Here is a 19,042-nt window from a genome sequence, read left to right as displayed (position 1 = left end):
GCTGTGCACAGGGATGCTGCTACCCATTAAGAGTTAATGGACTCACTTTCGCAAAAGGACGTTAAAGCCACAGTTCTCTGTGCTCAGGGTGCTGTGTCTCCGCTCTATAAATAGCGACTGGCAGCAGAATGGACCAATGCTATTTACAGTCCTCCCGATATCTGTTGCTGAATCTCAGCCATCTATGGTTGGTCAGGCTCCCCAAGCATATAGAGGTATAATGGCCTCAGCTCAGCTCCCTCCTCTGCTTCACACATACTGTACTGTGATTAAATCCCCTGCCCTTATAATTACACTTCTTTACACGCCATTGCCCCGAATCTGAAATATTGCTGAGGAAATCAAATGTGACATAGTGAAACCTGCCACGTTACATCACTCACACTAAATCCAGACTGTGAAATATGAATTCATTTGTTTGGAGGATGTACCCATATTTGTGCGACCAAATAGCATCAGTATACCATTCATTAAAATGTAATTACCAACGTTTCGACAGCCAAGCTGTCATCAGGGTACCCTATACCCTGATGAAGACAGGTTGGTAATTACATTTTTGCATCTGAGCTCCTAGAGTGTGCGGCTCTCTTTTATTTTCAAGTTTTCTACTCCGCTAGCCAGCACCTCGCCTAAATAGGTGTGCGTTTATTTTTCTTCTAGTGAGAATAGTTTAACCAATGATTGATTTCTCTATTCTGCTTTGAGTGACTATTGCTGTACAACTTCATATTACAATCTTTCGGTGTTCACAGTGCTAACAGTCCTTTAGCAAATGCTCTTATCCAGAGCGACTTAAAATAGTTAGGTGAAACAACAACATATCACAATCGTAGCAAGTAGATTTTCCCTCAACAAAGTAGTTATCAGCAAAGTCAGTTCTAGCAGTAATAGACTGGTGCATTTTTATTTGTTTTCTATAGGCCTATAACACAATCCAAAATTGCAACTTTCGTTATTTAAATTTTTTTTGTCATAAAACGTACCAATAGCTGGTAGTAGCTCAGCTCTGAGAACATGCATTAGCATGTGTTTTGTGTAGAGGCTGCCTCTGATTGGTGCCCCCTCTGGGTGACAGAAGTGATTCACTGGGATTGGCCATCCATCAGGGTCATGTCAGGGAAAGCAACCCTTAACACGCAATGATGAGGAGGCTCAGGCATCCTTCATGTCAAGCAAATTATGCTTCCCTCAATGCTGCCCCTTGTGACTGACTGTGTGTTCATCAAAGACTGAAAGAAATGAACTTGGATGGCCCATGGAGAGACAATTGAAATCAATCAAATGTGGAAAGTAATTGGTGATAATCATTTGAAAGGTTATTCATCATATTGTGGAATAAGATATTATAACCTTCAAACGTGTAGGCTACGGACAGATAATCTAAATGTGTTTTGTTGGAAGTTGTGTATATGTGTTGAGGTTATCAACACTCTGCTTTGAGCCAACAGTGATTATGTAATAGAATCTCAACTCCACTAACACACACTAATGGGCCTAATATTTCCAGGAAACCAAAGATGCTGTTTACTATAATGCAGATTGTATTTGGGGGGCAGAAAACGTGTCATGACCTTTCCAAATATCAACACTGTCACTAAGAATGATATCAATGACAATGTCTGCTTGTTAATTCACATGAGATGTAGAAATGACACACACACACACACACACACACACACACATTCATATAAAGTGTAACATTGACCTCTTTAATTATGAAAGCCTGATGATTTGTTTGTTGTGTTTTAGCCAGAGAGAGACTATGGGCTTAACAGTCCTGAGTCGTGCAGACTGTTTGGCAGGTTCTTCAACAGTCATCTATCTCCATTACGCTAGGAATGCATTACGCTGCTCTTCTTCACAACATAACAAACAATACGTACATCCCAAATACTAAATATGCTACAATCAAAGCATGTCAACAATCTGTGCATTCAGTAATCTATTTATCAATGAAGACAAATAATTCCTGGAGACTAAGAAATTCCAATGTATCCATCAAATAATAATAATATAATACTAACTCCAAACAGAACGAAATATCTAATAGAGCTTATATTAGGAAATTCCAAGCAAACACAACTATGCCCTGGTTTGCTGTAAGATATTTATGCTCTGGTTTGCAATAGCATATTTATCTAGTTTCAATCCATTTCCATACACTATAAAATTGAGAATCGTGTGCGTAGGGAAATGGTCGTGAAAAAATGTAGCACCCTAAATACTGTGAACAGAGTTATGTAAACGAGTTTGTTCCAAATAAACACTATATTGCGATGCGTAAATGCGCCCATGGCCCTCATATTTGACATTATGTCAAATGACAGACGCCCCCTTCATCAAATCTTAATCAAAAACATATTCGAGTCACAGTAGGCTCCTCATTGGAACAATTAGCAAGACACTGTGTCTGACTGCGATTGTGTACAATCCCGGGCATGGGCACATCTTCATTCTTACCGTTTTGAGCCGAGACGTAATGCAGCATCAAGTTTCCAAAAAGGACCACAGCCAACATTACTGCATTGGGCTGCATTCTTGGGGTTCGATGAGAGGACCAGGCAGGGACGAGATAAGGCGATTGTGGGAGATGAGATATTGATCGCGGGAATTAGAGATCTGGTCTAAAGGTGCATAGCAGAGTGGATGCGGAGTTCTTTAGAATGATCTGCGAAGGCTATAAAGGTAAAGTCCTCCGGAAAATAACGAAATGAAGGCAGCAAGGAATGGTCCAGGACAGGCGGATAGCTCCGTCAGGGATGCTGATGTAGTAGGGCCATAAACGGAGCCTCCTTCATCGGATTGCGGAAGAGGTCTTTCGATGTCAGTGAGAGCGTCCACGGTTGTAGTTCTGAAGGATCAGAGATGCGCAGACCGATGCGCATTGGCGCTCATAGAAACGAGGACCTTTAGTGCCCAAAATGAAGGTGTACATTTTTACAAACAATCATTCCGAATATGCATGAATTATTGCCTACATCAATTTGATTTCCATTGCACATTTATTAAGTCAATCGTCTTTATTGACAGACAGTCATATGGATTGTTAGCATCGAAACGTGGCGCAGGAAAGCTTGATCCAAGATGCACATCCACAAACGCTCGCGCGCAAACACACGCACACAGAGAGAAAGAAAGTGGCCACTTCAGGTGGTTCATCTCAAAGTAGACCTCTTGACCAATGACAATTATAGAGACACTGATAATTGCTATAATCGCAAGGAATTCAGGTAAATCATCAATCTGCCACCTGCCTGAGGGTAAGTAATTATAGGCTGTGGTTTAATTTTCGCAAACGCCATGCCCCGTCATAATACTGTAAATACATAGGAAACAGGTCACTGGGTGGTAACAACCCTACCATGAACCACACATATCAGCTAATTTCACTGGAAGACATAACCCGGGATACAGTGACTCCAGGTTACTGGACTGGACTGTGTATCAATCAGACTGACCCTAACTAACATGGCCTCCCATTAATCCCTGTATTCTAGATATGTGCAGTGGTGTTACATGGGCGACATCTGGTGGTTCATTATAGTAGCCAGAATTCAACTGAATCATACTGGGTAAATTGTGTTGTGTGGACATTAGCAGTGGGAAAATCAATATACGTAATGGGTATATATTCATGTTTTTTGGAAACGAGTGGAAAACACACTATACTAAATGAAAGGCCAGACTATGGCAACCCATTCAGTCAGTGTGTATACAGTACACATGCAATATCCATTTGAGGGGCACTGTTTAAGTAGTACTGTCCATATACTGATTCTGTGGCTAAATGTATCTGAGAAATTGATTCCAAAGTTGCTACCAACTGCTGCCGCACTACAGTATCCACCGGCCATTGCACTGTGAGTATTTGTGTGCTAGAGGAAGTATTGTAAATGGCTGGTCTTCTCACCCAATAGCAGAACAAACTGGACTTCCCTCCACTTTACTCTCCTCCCTCTAGTTTATCTGTGGAAGAGTACATTTAAAATCTAACCCCACCTGAAACGCCCCGCCAGCCAATCAGCTGGGGAAAGGTCAGTGACGATGACACACCCTCCTTTGTTCAAAACCAATGAGAGTAGAAGTGTGGCATTTTGTCAGAGGGAAAACGTACCCCTAGAACTGTTAATCACGCATCACTTAACTGTTGCCAATGTGTTCACAACGGTACACCCTCTGTTGGGATTTTTACCTCTACTACTCTCATTTCTTGGTCTATTTAGTATGGAAAGTAGACAACAATGGCTTACCAGACTGAAAAATGAACTTAGCAACAGTCCTCTGGTCTCAAATGTGGCTTTTGGATTTATCCTCATGGGACTAGAGAAGCTGGTGGAGCTGGAGTTTGAGTGTCCTTGCAATCCTAAATGGAACGGAGTGTTTTCATCTGCCTTCTTCATCATTCCTGCTGTCATGGCCTTCACGTTGATGCTGATCATTCAAGGATGCAGGTGCGATACGTGGTGCCGTAAGACTGTGTCTTTTTCCAGTTTTGTTCCTGCAATCGTGTGGCTGATCTTGTTGTTCCTCGATGGTCAGTACTTTGCTTGTGCAATGACAGACTGGAAGGGCAGATTTGTCATAGTTGATAAAGCAGCACCGCAGAAATGGTGTGAGCCAACTAGTGAGGGAGATGTCACACCGCAAGAACTAATGCTCCGCTCACAGCAGCTATTTGTTGTGTCTCAAGTGAGTTTCATTTCATGCATATCACTACATTGTTACATGCATATGTTTCATTATATGAGGTGGAATGAGGAGCTAGGGGCTAGGCGCTTGATATGTATCAAGCGATTCAGTGAGGGAGTGCTGATCTAGAATCAGGTCCCCTCGTCCATGTAATCTTATTCATTAAGATCTAAAAGGCTAAACTGATCCTAAGTCAGCACTCCTACTCGGAAACACTTGATACAGCTCTTCATGCTACTGCACAGCTCTTACCTGTTACAAAGTCCTCTACTTATGTGGGGTGATGGAGTTGTGTGTTATCAATGACATAGATGTCTAGTCTATGCATTGCAGACACATTTAGGATGTTATTCACCTTATTCAATCTTTATTTCTGCCCCCTGATGTATCAGGTTCTAGGTATATTTCTTCTCATAATCATCTGTGTGGGACTCATAGTGTATGTGATCAGAGAGAGCTGCCAGCAGGAGTCTGAGATGCAGGATGCAGACGTAGCGGAGCTCACCGTGCTCCGGATGAGCTCTCTGAGAACCAGGACGACGTGAGAGGACAGCCCCCCCCCCCCCCCCCCCCGTTTGAAAGTACTCTTTCTATTTGTAAATAAGGATTTTGGGGGTGATTTCTTTTACCATTTTTTGGATTTACCTTTTGCATTTTCAATGGCACTATCATTCAGAGAGTGATTTCATTTCATGAAACTAATGAAAGAAAAGCCCATACATGGTTGCATGCTGCACCCATGGAATGTACATGAGAGCAATATACATGCATACCATGAACATACGTCTTTACCATGTGCAAACTTTTCTTTCATTATCATCAACCGCATTTGGCCCAGCAACAGTGGGGAAATTTGGGATGTGCATACCACTTACACACTCTCATGACCTGCCTTCAATTAAATATATGTTTATACAGTCATGTAGACAATCTGATTCTAACTGGTTGAGCCAGTTTTAATTTGTTGCTTCATGATGTCAGTACCTCATGTATTTTTCCTACATGAGACATATATTTTGACTCATTTCAGACACAGTTCTAGGTCATATAGTATGTATAGTACCAGTCAAAAGTTTGGACACACCTACTCATTCCAGGGTTTTTCTTAATTTTACTATTTTCTACATTGTAAAATAATAGTGAAGATATCAAAACTATGAAGTAACACATATGGAATCATGTCATTACCAGAAAGTGTTAAACACATTTTTATATATATATATTTTAAATTTGAGATTCTTCAAAGTAGCGACCCTTTGCTTTGATGACAGCTTTGCACAATCTTGCATTCTCTCAACTAGCATCATGAGGTAGTCACCTGAAATACATTTCAATGAACAGGTGCGCCTTATTAAAAGTTCATTTGTGGAATTTCTTTCCTTAATGCGTTTGAGCCAATCAGTTGTGTTGTGACAAGTTAGGGGTGGTATACAGCAGATAGCCCTATTTGGTAAAATATCAAGATCATATTACGGCAAGAACAGCTCAAAAAGGCAAATAGAAAGGACAGTCCATCATTACTTTAAGACATGAAGGTCAGTCAATCACGAACATTTCAAGAGCTTTGAACGTTTCTTCAAGTGCAGTCGCAAAAATCATCAAGCGCTATGATAAAACTGGCTCTCATGAGGACCGCCACAGGAAAGGAAGACCCAGATTTACCTCTGCTGCAGAGGATAAGTTCATTAGACTTACCAGCATCAGAAATTGCATCCCAAATAAATTCTTCACAGAGTTCAAGTAACAGACACATCTCAACATAAACTGTTCAGAGGAGACTGACTGGTGGAAATCTGTCCTTTGGTCTGATGAGTCCAAATGTTCGATTTTTGGTTCCAACCACCATGTCTTTGTGAGACGCAGAGTAGGTGAATGGATGATCTCCACATGTGTGGTTCACACCGCAAGGCATGGAGGAAGAGGTGTGATGGTGTGGGGGTGCTTTGCTGGTGACACTGTCTCCGATTTATTTAGAATTGAAGGCACACTTGACCAGCATGGCTATCACAGCATTCTGCAGCTATACGCCATCCCATCTTGTTTACGCTTAGTGGGACTATCATTTGTTTTTCAACAGGACAATGACCCAACACACCTCCAGGCTGTGTAAGGGTTATTTGACCAAGAAGAAGAGTGATGGAGTGCTGCATCAGATGACCTGGCCTCCACAATCACCCGACCTCAAACCATTTAAGATGGTTTGGGATGAGTTGGACCGCAGAGTGAAAGAAAAGCAGCCAACAAGTGCTCAGCATATGTGGCAACTCCTTCAAGACTGTTGGGAAAGCATTCTAGCATTCCATATATATATATATATATATATATATATATATATATATATATATATATATATATACTGTATATATATATAAAAAAAATGTTTAACACTTTCTGGTAACGACATGATTCCATATGTGTTATTTCATAGTTTTGATGTCTTCACTATTATTCTACAATGTAGAAAATAGTAAAAAAAAAAAAAAAACGTTGAATGAGTAAGTGTGTCCAAACTTTTGACTGGCCCAGGCTGGGCTGGGCTGGGCTGGGCTGGGCTGGGCTAGGCTGCACTTCAATACCTATGGTGCCTATTGTGGCCATCTGCAGGTATGCAATAAAGGATTGGTCTTTACCCTGTCTGGGAGGAGTACCTCTCTTGACTGGCCTTCTCATTCTATTGTGAGGCCCATCCCATCACTCCCAGACCACTGACTCCCAGGCCCAATCCTAGGCCCAGCTAAACTACATACAGTAGTTGACATTATTCAGAGAAAAAATATATATCTCATACTAAGCAGAATATGCACATGTAGCACTGTCGAAAGGGAGTAATGTTATGTGTTGTCTCATGTGTAACACTGGATATTAGGTTTAACCAGGGACAAATTAAAATGTAACAACTGCTCATACTCACAGTCTCTCTGTACAATGCATTTTTTATTAAATAAATGATTTATTTAATGAAAAAAAAGCTCAGGCTTTTGTACAGTGATGAAATCACGTACAGAATACAATATTATTGCTTTGCTTGACTATCAAAACAGAAGTTATGCCATCATTTATATGATGAAATATAATGCATATGAAATGTTTTTGGCTGCAGATGTAATAAAACAACGCTAATATCCATCACTGTCAAGTAGGCAACTATCCATTATGCTAATAAGTGGTATCAATCTCTCTTGCCAGTAAATAATGTATTTACATTTTTGCTTTCCCAATGGAACATGTACTGTATTTGTCATTGGTGTTTTGCTATTCAAGCCAATACACAATGGCCTTCTCAAATAATTTCATTCATGTTTAATTTTTAGTCTACTACACATCCTGAAGCATAAACACCTGATGATTGCAACAGTAGTCAGCATAATAAGTAGCACAACAGCCAGTAAAAACACCATTACATCTACAGAGTGGTAGGAGTACCAGGGCATTCTGTAGGACTCTGTACGCAGGTGAGCAGCACCTTTGTGTCTCATGACAAACTCAATCCAGAAGAGGGCAGTGTCCAAGGGTTCCATTGGCACGTCCCGGTGTAGCCTGGAGAGTCTCTGCATGTTCATCCTGTAGGACGGCTCATTCAGAACTTCCTGTAAGGCCTGGAGGAAGATATCCCTGCTTATTGTAAAAATATCCAGGATCTTCGCTGCTCCTCTGGCTTCCATTTTGTGAAGATTGTCAGGTTGATCAAAAATCAATGGTAAGCCTACTATTGGAACACCGTGGTAGATAGCCTCTTGAACCCCATTTGTTCCTCCGTGAGCTACAAACAGCCTTGTCTTAGGGTGTCCTAACAGATCATTCTGAGGCATCCAGTCAACTAGTAAGGTGTTGTTGCCCAGAGTAGTTGGCCTGTCTCCTTTGTGTCTCCAGATTACCTTCTGAGGCAGTTGGGAAAAAGCAGCAGCCAATTCATCAGTTAAATCACGAGGAAGCTGTGCAACTAAGGTTCCCAAAGACATGATAATGACTCCATGTTCCCCTGAACTATGCACAAACTCCTCCAGGTCTTGGGGAAGAGGCTTGGCAGGTTTACATTGGAACCCTCCCATATAGATAACATTAGGCATGGTGGGACGAGGGAACTCAAACACAAAGTCAACTCTCATGAGCCATAAATCAGCAGCTTGAAACAATGAGAAGTAGTCAACCTCAGGACCAAAGTACTGACTAACCAAGGCAGTGTATTGTGGACTAATAGCATGTGCAATCTGAGCAGCGCTCATTCCATAAATCAGTACATTTTTTACTTTCTCAAGAAAAGTCATTTTGTCCGTTAGCTCTGCCCCTACCATAGGAACATATGAAAGAGGAGAGGGAGCTATAGCAAAATGACCTTCACCGTGAATGGTCCATCTGACATTAAAAACAACGGGTAAACTAAGGTAGTGTGCCAGTATAACTCCCCCTGCCATAGCAGGATCAGTCAGAACCAAGTCGTACTTTGCATCCTGGAGAGATTTCATCAGCTCTTTATTCTCAAATATGTATGTAAGCATTTCACAAATCTTTTCATGCATCTCTACGGCTTTTAACGTGAGCTCCATTTCCAGTTTAAAACGAGCCCATGCACCCTTTCCCTCTCTCTGGATCTCCAGAAGTCTACCCACAAACACTGTGGCAAAGTCCTCATCAAATCCACCTGGAATATCAATTGGGATTGAACTGTAGTGAGGGGAGGTTTCCTTGATGTACCAGCTGTCTGATGGCCGTACTACTGACACACTGTGACCTCTTGAATGCAGCGCTTCAATAATGACATTCATGTTGATCCAATGGCTGCCTTCCACTGGAAACACCAGGACCTTCCCACCATGAACAGTAGGTGGCCATAAGACCAGGAGTGTGATTAAGACTAATATAAACGGATGCATCTCGTATCCTTTCAGAAGACCTGGGAAAGATGTAATATATTTTTTAAATTGGAATGACAAGACGACATTGAATATTCCTGAGTGGCCTAGTTACAGTTTTGACTTAAATAGGCTTGAAAATCTATAGCAAGATTTGAAAATGGCTGACTAGTAATGATCAACAATCAACTTGACAGAGCTTGAAGAATTAAACAAATACTAATGGTGACTTTTGAAAGTATTCATACCTCTTGACTTATTCCACATTTTGTTGTGTTACAGTCTAAATTCAAAATTGATTAAATATATTTTTTCTCTCACCCATCTACACACAATACCCCATAATGACAAAGTGAAGACATGTTTTTAGAAATTAATTTTTTAAAATCTATACAGAAAATGTCATTTACATGAGAACTCCGTTCGGTTTATTTTTTTATCCTGAAAAACTCCCCAGTCCTTAACGATACCAACCACCACTACGCTTGAAAATAGAGAGAGTGGTACTCAATAATGTGTTTGTATTTTTACTCTGTCAATTAGGTTAGTATTGTGGAGTAACTACAATGTTGTTGATCTATCCTCAGTTTTCTCCTATCACCGCCATCAAGCCCTGAGCGGTTTCCTTCCTCTCCGGCAACTGAGTAGGAAGGACGCCTGTATCTTTCTAGTGACTGGGCGTATTGATACACCATCCAAAGTGTAATTGATAACTTCACCATGCTCAAAGGGATATTCAATGTCAGCTTTTTTTTATTTGTACCCATCAACCAATAGGTGTCTTTCTTTACGAGGTATTGGAAAACCTCCCTGGTCTTTGTCGTTGAATCTGTGTTTGAAATTTACTGCTCGACTGAGGGACCTTACAGATAATTGTGTGTGAGGTACAGAGATTAGTCATAAAAAAAAGTCCTGTTAAACACTATTATTGCACACAGAGTGAGTCCATGCAACTTATGTAACTTGTTAACCACATTTTCTGAACTTATTTAGGCTTGCCATAACAAAGGGGTTGAATATTTATTGACTCAAGGCATTTCAGGTTTTAATTTGTAATTAATTTTGAAAAATGTTAAAAACATAATTCCATTTTGACATTATGGGGTATTGTGTGTAGGCCAGTGACAAAAACAGTCTATTTAAATAATTCAGGCTGTAACACAACAAAATGTGGAAAAAGTGAAGGCACTATATGTAGGTACTGGTATGTACAGTAAGTTATACAGCAGAATGGAACTATTTCAAGGCAGTTTTAATAATTTGACCACAGTAGCATAAAAGGTGAATAATTTTACCAAGGTAATGAGCTTGTTGTTGCTCTTTCTAGTTTATCAATACTGTAGATTTACCTTGATAATCAGTGTTTCAACTTCCTGGTCACAAAGATGTATAAATCCACATCCAGAATAGTTATCGTCTCCACAAATGTCCACTCAGTAGGACAGTCAATGTCAACCGGCAAAAGAGAAACACAGAAGTCTGAATAAAGCCTTCCCCTTCCTACACCAAGGATGAAACCATATAACTTAGATTTATAGCCCACAGCCGGATTTATGAGTGTATATCATTTACTACACCACATGACACCTTCACTATACAATGTCACATCCTCATGAAGGGAAATCCAAGGTACAGATTTTGATCAATCAATGAATACACTAATAATAATCTATTTAGTTCATTCACAACCCTAAAGTGGTTTGGCATACATCCAAATGTAAAGGCTCAGATGGTTTATACAGTTGAAGTTGGAAGTTTACATACACTTAGGTTGGAGTCATTAAAACTCGAACCACTCCACAAATGTCTTGTTAACAAACTATAGTTTTGGCAAGTCGGTTAGGACATCTACTTTGTGCATGACACAATCCATTTTTCCAACAATTGTTTACAGACAGATTATTTCACTTATAATTCACTGTATCACAATTCCAGTGGGTCAGAAGTTGGCATACACTAAGTTGACTGTGCCTGTAAACAGCTTGGAAAAATCCAGAAAATGATGTCATGGCTTTAGAAGCTTCTGATAGGCCAATTGACATAATTTGAGTCAATTGGAGGAGTACATGTGGATGTATTTCAAGGCCTACCTTCAAACTCAGTGACTCTTTGCTTGACATCATGGGAAAATCAAAAGAAATCAGCCAAGACCTCAGAAAAGAATTGTAGACCTCCACAAGTCTGGTTCATCCTTGGGAGCAATTTCCAAACGCCTGAAGGTACCACGTTCATCTGTATAATCAATAGTACGCAAGTATAAACACCATGGGTCCACGCGGCCGTCATACCGCTCAGGATGGAGACGCATTCTGTCTCCTAGAGATTAACTTACTTTGGTGCGAAAAGTACAAATCAATCCCAGAACAACAGCAAAGGACCTTGTGAAGATGCTGTAGGAAATGGGTACAAAAGTATCTATAGCCACAGTAAAAAGAGTCCTATATCGACATAACCTGAAAGGCCGCTCAGCAAGAAAGAAGCTACTGCTCCAAAACCGCCATAAAAAAGCCAGACTACAGTTTGCAACTACACATGGGGACAAAGATTGTACTTTTTGGAGAAATGTCCTCTGGTCTGATGAAACAAAAATAGAACTGTTTGGCCATAATGACCATTGTTATGTTTGGAGGAGAAAGGGGGAGGTTTCTAAGCTGAAGAACACCATCCTAACCGTGAAGCACGGGAGTGGCAGCATCATGTTGTGGGGGTGCTTTGCTGCAGGTGTAAAAGTATTGCTTCCGTTCCTCTCCTCGCCCCTACCTGGGCTCGAACCAGGGACCCTCTGTACACTGACAACAGCCACCCTCGAAGCATCGTAACCCATTGCTCAACAAAAGCCGCGGCCCTTGCAGAGCAAGGGGAACAACTACTTCAAGGTCTCAGAGCAAGTGACGTCACCGATTGAAACGCTATTAGCGCGCACCACCGCTAACTAGCTAGCCATTTCACATCGGTTACACAGGAGGGACTGGTGCACTTCACAAAATAGATGGCATCATGAGAAGCAAAAGTATGTGGATATACTGTTTACTCTGACAGGGAAAATGAGAGCATACTGTAGTCATTTTATGGCAGTCCATGTTTCTAACATATTCATGGGTTGGACTTTCACACTTGTACACACTAAAACCTAATTTCTTTATTGCATACTTCATCTTGTAAAGATAATGGAGTAGCACAAAAGCCATTAGAAAAATGTGCCTGGTCAAGTTACTTTGGCTGGGCAGTAAACTGCACACACCCGTGTATGACAAATACAAAAGAGGGTAAAGGCTGGGATATCAATTACATGGTAAACTTGAATGAAACTTAGTCAGCTAAGTTATGCTATGTCTGAGGAGGATTTTAATTATTTTAATTATGCATTACTCAGTGGCGAACGGTCATTCAGGGCAGGTGGGGCAGAGCCCCCACCTGTTCTGAGCCCCACCTGTTTAGCAAACAAAAAATAAATACAGCACCAGTCCTGTTCAAGTGACCACAGAACAACAAGGTAATTCCAAAAATGTATTGTATGCTGTTGCATAAATTATGTAATATGCCAGCTAAGAAAGTAATACTAAGTGTATGTTGTTGTCACGGATGAATAGGAGTGGAAGGTAGGAGTAAGGTGCAGAGAGCAGAGGGTTCGAGAAAACACTGACCAACCCAAAACACAGGGTAAAATGGTCCGGGGCACAAAACCACATCCAACACTAAACATAAACACAAAATAATCTGCACAAACTAGAGCGGGCCTAACAAGCTTAAATAGGCTAGAAAATCAAGAAAACACAAATAGGGACAGGTGCAAATAATAAGACTAAACTAACAGAAAGGGAAGAAGGGATCGGTGGCGGCTAGTAGACTGGTGATGAACAGGCAGGGGAGCCAACTTTGGCGGGAGTCGTGACAGTTATGTAGTAAGCTGTTAGTAGCCCATGTGCCTCACCCTAATAATTTTGTCCCTTTCCCCCTCATAACTTAGCCTACTGTTCTGACTTGGTGGTGCACATGTAGCTTATAGCCTGTTTTAGAGAAAGGTAATCATTGAATATTGCTTATATGCCCTCTTTATTTATCCTACGGTTCTGACTTAGTGTACAGGGAGAATACTGTAAAAACGGCCCATGTTCTGAATTCTGTCTCTGTACATTTCAAAAGTGCTGAACAAATAGTTATATTGACTAATCGAAATTGTCATAATCGAAATTACAGAAGGCCTCTTATCCGCTCGTCGTTCCCTTATGCCATAGTTTGTACATCTCAATTGTCAGTAGAAATCACATTTGTTTAAACAAGTCAGCCATATCAGCTGTTTTTTTAGTAGGCAGTAAATGAGTCTGAATGGACTGTTTTGCTGCCAGACAAGGCTCCGCTGATAGCCAGGAGTAGCAGTGGTAAGGATTCACTCTATTGTGCTGAAAAGATAGCTCTTCTGTTGGGACAGCTTTATGTAGGGCCAAACAGCTTGTGGGCATCGTTTGTCACCGTTATATTGCAATTAATGTATTGTTTAGTGTTGTGTAGTGCCTTTGCTGGCATGCATCAACTAAAAAAGAATCCTAAGGTCCTATAATACACTGAGTGCACAAAACATTATGAACATCTGTTACCATACAGGTATGGTAGTAGGTGCCAGGCACACCGGTCTGTGTCAAAAACTGCAACGCTTCTGGGTTTTTCACAATCAACAGTTTCCCATGTATCAAGAATGTCCACCACTCTAAGGACATCCAGCCAACTTGACACAACTGTGGGAAGCATTGGTGTCAACATGGGCCAGCATCCCTGTCAAATGCTTTCGACATTAGATTCCATGCCCCGACGAATTGGGGATGTTCTGAGGGCAAGGGGGGGGGGGGGGGGGGGGGGGGGGGGGAATATACTCTGTGTATTTCTAAGTGAAGCAAAAACTAAGTGAGGCTTCCAACCAGAGTCCTGTAGAGAAAAGTCAGACTTCTTTCTGCTCTATGCAGACCGCCTTGGTTGGCTTTTGTATTGTAGTTCAATGCTGTAATTTTATAAGCATCAGTATGAAAAGCCCTTCACATTCCTCCTCAGATCTCACAGGATCATATTACCTCTGAAATATCAACGCTTCTTGAATGACTGAAGAATGATGTTGTCGTTAGTCTGGATAATGACAGACTGAAAGTTGTTTGTTCTTTTGAAATTACCTCCACAATAGAGAAACCAATGAGGGACAAAGTGTTTTTGCCAAACATCTAAGATGCATGATAACTTTATTAAAAGTTAGAGCTCCTTACCGGTCTTCTGGAGAATAAACATCTACATCAGTTTAACGATTACACACAAAGAAAGCAGCTACACACAACTATAACAGCATACATTTTAAATATTTGGACATTCCTTAAATGGGCTGAACAGTTAATGTGCAGTTGTTAATCTAGCAAAATCTTCAAAAAGCAAATAGATAAAACATCTGTCAACAATACCGTATATATATATATATATATATATATATATATATATATATAAATGCCATATGTACAGTTGAAGTCGGAAGTTTACATACACTTAGGTTGGAGTCATTAAAAGTGGTTTTTCAACCACTCGACAAATGTCTTATCAAACTATAGTTTTGGCAAGTCTGTTAGGACATCTACTTTGTGCATGACACAAGTCATTTTTCCAACAATTGTTTACAAACAGATTATGTCACTTATAATTCACTGTATCACAATTCCAGTGGGTCAGACGTTTACATACACTAAGTTGACTGTGCGTTTAAACAGCTTGGAAAATTCCAGAAAATTATGTCATGGCTTTAGAAGCTTCTGATTGACGTCATTTGGAGGTGTACCTGTGGATGTTTTTCAAGGCCTACCTTCAAACTCCGTGCCTCAGCCAAGACCTCAGAATAAAAATGGTAGACCTCCACAAGACTGGTTCATCTTTGGGAGCAATTTCCAAACGCTCGAAGGTACCATGTTCATCTATACAAACAATAGTATGCAAGTATAAACACCATGGGACCACGCAGCAGTCATACCTCTCAGGAAGGAGACGCATTCTGTCTCCTAGAGATGAACATGCTTTGGTGCAAAAAGTGCAAATCAATCCCAGAACAACAGCAAAGGACCTTGTGAAGATGCTGGAGGAAACGGGTACAAAAGTACCTATATCCACAGTAAAGCGAGTCCTATATCGACATATCCTGAAAGGCCACTCAGCAAGGAAGAAGCCACTGCTCCAAAACCGCCATAAAAAAAGACAGACTACGGTTTGCAACTGCACATGAGGACAAAGATCGTACAAAAATAGAACCGTTTGGCCATAATGACAATCGTTATGTTTGGAGGAAAAAGGGGGATGCTTGCAAGCCGAAGAAAACCATCCCAACTGACAGGGGTGGCAGCATCATGTTGTGGGGGTGCTTTGCTGCAGGAAGGACTGGTGCATTTCACAACATAGATGGCATCACGAGGAGGCAAAATTATGTGGATATATTGAAGCAACATCTCAAGACATCAGTCAGGAAGTTAAAGCTTGGTCGCAAATGGGTCTTCCAAATGGACAATGACCCCAAGCATACTTCCAAAGTTGTGGCAAAATGGATTAAGGACAACAAAGTCAAGGTATTGGAGTGGCCATCACAAAGCCCTGACCTCAATCCTATAGAAGATTTGTGGGCAGAACTCAAAAAGCATGTGCGAGCAAGGAGGCCTACAAACCTGACTCAGTTACACCAGCTCTGTCAGGAGGAATGGGCTTGTGGAAGGCTACCTGAAACATTTGATCCAAGTTACACAATTTAAAGGCAATGCTACCAAATACATGTAAACTTCTGACCGACTGGGAATGTGATGAAAGAAGTAAAAGCCGAAATGAACAATTCTCTGTACTATTATTCTGTCATTTCAAATTCTTGAAATAAAGTAGTGATCCTAACTGACCTAAGACAGGGAATTTTTACGAGGATTAAATGTCAGGAATTGGGAAAAACTGAGTTTAAATGTACTTGACTTAGGTGTGTGTAAACTTCCAATTTCAACTGTATTTGTCACGTGAACAAAAAGTAAAATTAGTGAGAAAACAAGTATGTACCACACTCTGTACAGATATTGTATGTACCACACTCTGTATGTACCACTCTCTGTACAGATGAAATCCATAATCATTCCTCTTTAATTTTTATTTTCAAACATGCCCTGCAACAGAAACATCTGATAATGCCAATGAAAACCAGCAGAGTAAATAACACAACAGTCAGTAAAAACACCATTACATCTACAGAGTGGTAGGAGTACCAGGGCATTCTGTAGGACTCTGTACGCAGGTGAGCAGCACCTTTGTGTCTCATGACAAACTCAATCCAGAAGAGGGCAGTGTCCAGGGGTCCCATTGGCACGTCCCGGTGTAGCCTGGAGAGTCTCTGCATGTTCATCCTGTAGGACGGCTCATTCAGAACTTCCTGTAAGGCTCGGGTGAAAATGTTTCTATCTAGAGTTGCTAAATCCACAACCTTTGCTACACCCTTCACTTTCATTCGAGAAAGATTGTCAGGTTGGTCGAACACCAGAGGAAGGCCTACTATTGGAACACTGTGGTAGATAGCCTCGAAAATACCATTTGTTCCTCCATGAGCTACAAACAGCCTTGTCTTAGGGTGTCCTAAAAGATCATTCTGAGGCATCCAGTCAACTAGTAAGGTGTTGTTGCCCAGAGTAGCTGGTCTGTCTCCTTTGTACCTCCAGATTACCTTCTGAGGCAGGTGGGAAAAAGCAGCAGCTATCTCATCAGCTATATCATGTGGAAGTTGTCCAATTAAAGTTCCCAAAGACATGATAATGACTCCATGTTCCCCTGAACTATGAACAAACTCCTCCAGGTCTTGGGGAAGAGGCTTGGCAGGTTTACATTGGAACCCTCCCATATAGATAACATTAGGCATGGTGGGACGAGGGAACTCAAACACAAAGTCAACTCTCATGAGCCATAAATCAGCAGCTTGAAACAATGAGAAGTAGTCGACCTCAGGACCAAAGTAACGACTAACCAAAGTGGAATAATGAGGCCCCACTGTCTGTTTGTACAGATGCTGCCTGATGACATAAACTAGGAAGTTACGGACCCTCTGAAAAAAACTCATATTGTCTGTTAACTCTGCAACAGGAAATGGAACATACGATAGCGGAGAGGGAGCAATAGCAAAATGAGCCTCACCATGTATAGTCCATCTAACATTGAAAACAAGGGGCACATTTAAATAGTGCGCCAGCACAACACCTCCCCCATTGGCTGGGTCTGTCAGAACCAAGTCATACTTGGTTTCTCTAATAGACTGCATCAACGGTTCATTCTCTAACATTTGGATTACCATCTCACACACTTTGCGGTGCATTTCAGAAAATCTGTCCTTCAACTCCATGTCCAAACTAAAACGAGTCCAAGCAGACTTTCCCTCTCTCTGTATCTGTATTTGTCTTGACACAAATGAGCTAAAGAATTCCTCATCAGCTCCACCTGGAATATCAATTGTGATTGAACTGTAGTGAGGGGAGGTTTCCTTGATGTACCAGCTGTCTGATGGCCGCACTACTGACACACTGTGACCTCTTGAATGCAGCGCTTCAATAATGACCTTCATGTTGATCCAGTGGCTGCCGTCTTGAGGAAACACCAGGACTTTCCCACCATGGACAGCAGGAATAGAGAGGGTCAACAGGGTAACAATGAAGATACCATGGAGACACATCTTCACTAGCTGCTTCACACATGCATTAATTTTACCTGAAATATAGAAAAATAAGGTAAAATAAATCAAATCATGTTTTGACATGAGAATAATGAAAACAGGCCTGATTGGCCTACTTTAAAGTTTAGACAAGTTATGCCAAAAGGTTGATTACGTAATACTGTATAATCTTTAATTCCTGAGATAAATCATTTTTTTATCCGATATAAATTTGTCTTCAACCATAGGAACTTGTCAAATTCTGTAGATTTTTCCGATGAGAAACCTATTTTACATCATGTTAGGGTACACGCTAACATTGTATTATATTTTACAGCAGCTCAGAAATTAACGATATGTCTTGACAGTGTAAACAACCAAAGTCACGACAGAATCCATACATTCGAAACGAATTTAACTGTAGGCTTACGTTCCGGTTTTCATCCAAATAGTTGTTAGTGAAGACTATTTCAAAGCCTATTATGGCTGTAAATAAATTCGTCGATATTTGTAATAATCTCGGAAACCAGAGCGGAAAGGCGAAGTCAGTATAGTATAGTCTCTTGACATCCGTGTTGCTCCACCCGCAATTTTCAAACGCTCCGGTTTTTCAAGACAGGTCACTTGTCATAATACAGAATGGACGCGTTCGAGCAGATCACTTTTGTCAAGTCGGTCACCGCCTTATTGCGTTACAGGGATAACACGTTTTGACTGCAAGTTTCTGCAGTTGCTCTTCACCAATCTCATCCTGCAGCCATCTCCTCCATTGTGTGAGGCTCTATTATCAGCCATAATTGGAGTGTTTTGTTTGAACGACTCA

The 19,042-nt window shown here is 40.9% G+C and overlaps 4 protein-coding genes across 9 annotated transcripts in view; 1 reads left to right on the top strand and 3 right to left on the bottom strand.

Annotated features, from left to right (window-relative positions):
* Positions 1 to 3,124, bottom strand: part of LOC110526349 (neuroplastin) — a 64,418-nt gene extending 61,294 nt beyond the window's left edge. For 2 of the 6 annotated variants that reach the window (XM_090238556.1, XM_090238557.1), the window contains exon 1: positions 2,461 to 3,124. In XM_090238556.1, the coding sequence (XP_090094682.1) occupies positions 2,461 to 2,536 (76 nt within the window). In that variant the 5' untranslated portion in view covers positions 2,537 to 3,124. The remainder of the gene's footprint in view (positions 1 to 2,460) is intronic. The other 4 variants (XM_021607240.3, XM_021607243.3, XM_090238558.1 and 1 more) reach the window with 4 other exon arrangements.
* A 973-nt stretch (positions 3,125 to 4,097) lies between these two features.
* On the top strand, positions 4,098 to 7,657 carry LOC118965085 (uncharacterized). Its single transcript, XM_036981829.2, has 2 exons — positions 4,098 to 4,689; positions 5,082 to 7,657. The coding sequence occupies exons 1-2, from the start codon at positions 4,225 to 4,227 to the stop codon at positions 5,232 to 5,234; spliced, it is 618 nt and encodes a 205-aa protein (XP_036837724.1). The 5' UTR covers positions 4,098 to 4,224; the 3' UTR covers positions 5,235 to 7,657.
* Positions 7,605 to 9,560, bottom strand: LOC110526348 (UDP-glucuronosyltransferase 2A3). Its single transcript, XM_021607239.3, has one exon. It carries the CDS (start codon positions 9,558 to 9,560, stop codon positions 7,980 to 7,982), a length of 1,581 nt encoding a protein of 526 aa, XP_021462914.3. The 3' UTR covers positions 7,605 to 7,979.
* Positions 9,561 to 14,732: 5,172 nt separating this feature from the next.
* Positions 14,733 to 18,786, bottom strand: LOC118936302 (UDP-glucuronosyltransferase 2C1). Its single transcript, XM_021607237.3, has 2 exons — positions 18,650 to 18,786; positions 14,733 to 18,275 (listed from the first exon to the last, which is right to left on the bottom strand). Exon 2 carries the CDS (start codon positions 18,238 to 18,240, stop codon positions 16,660 to 16,662), a length of 1,581 nt encoding a protein of 526 aa, XP_021462912.1. The 5' UTR covers positions 18,241 to 18,275; positions 18,650 to 18,786; the 3' UTR covers positions 14,733 to 16,659.
* Between the last annotated feature and the right edge of the window lie 256 nt (positions 18,787 to 19,042).

The sequence above is a fragment of the Oncorhynchus mykiss genome, chromosome 6 (assembly GCF_057628025.1).
Source record: "Oncorhynchus mykiss isolate SJ-2025 chromosome 6, ASM5762802v1, whole genome shotgun sequence".
NCBI classification, from domain to species: Eukaryota; Metazoa; Chordata; class Actinopteri; order Salmoniformes; family Salmonidae; genus Oncorhynchus; species Oncorhynchus mykiss.
This window is presented reverse-complemented; position numbering and strand designations above follow the sequence as displayed.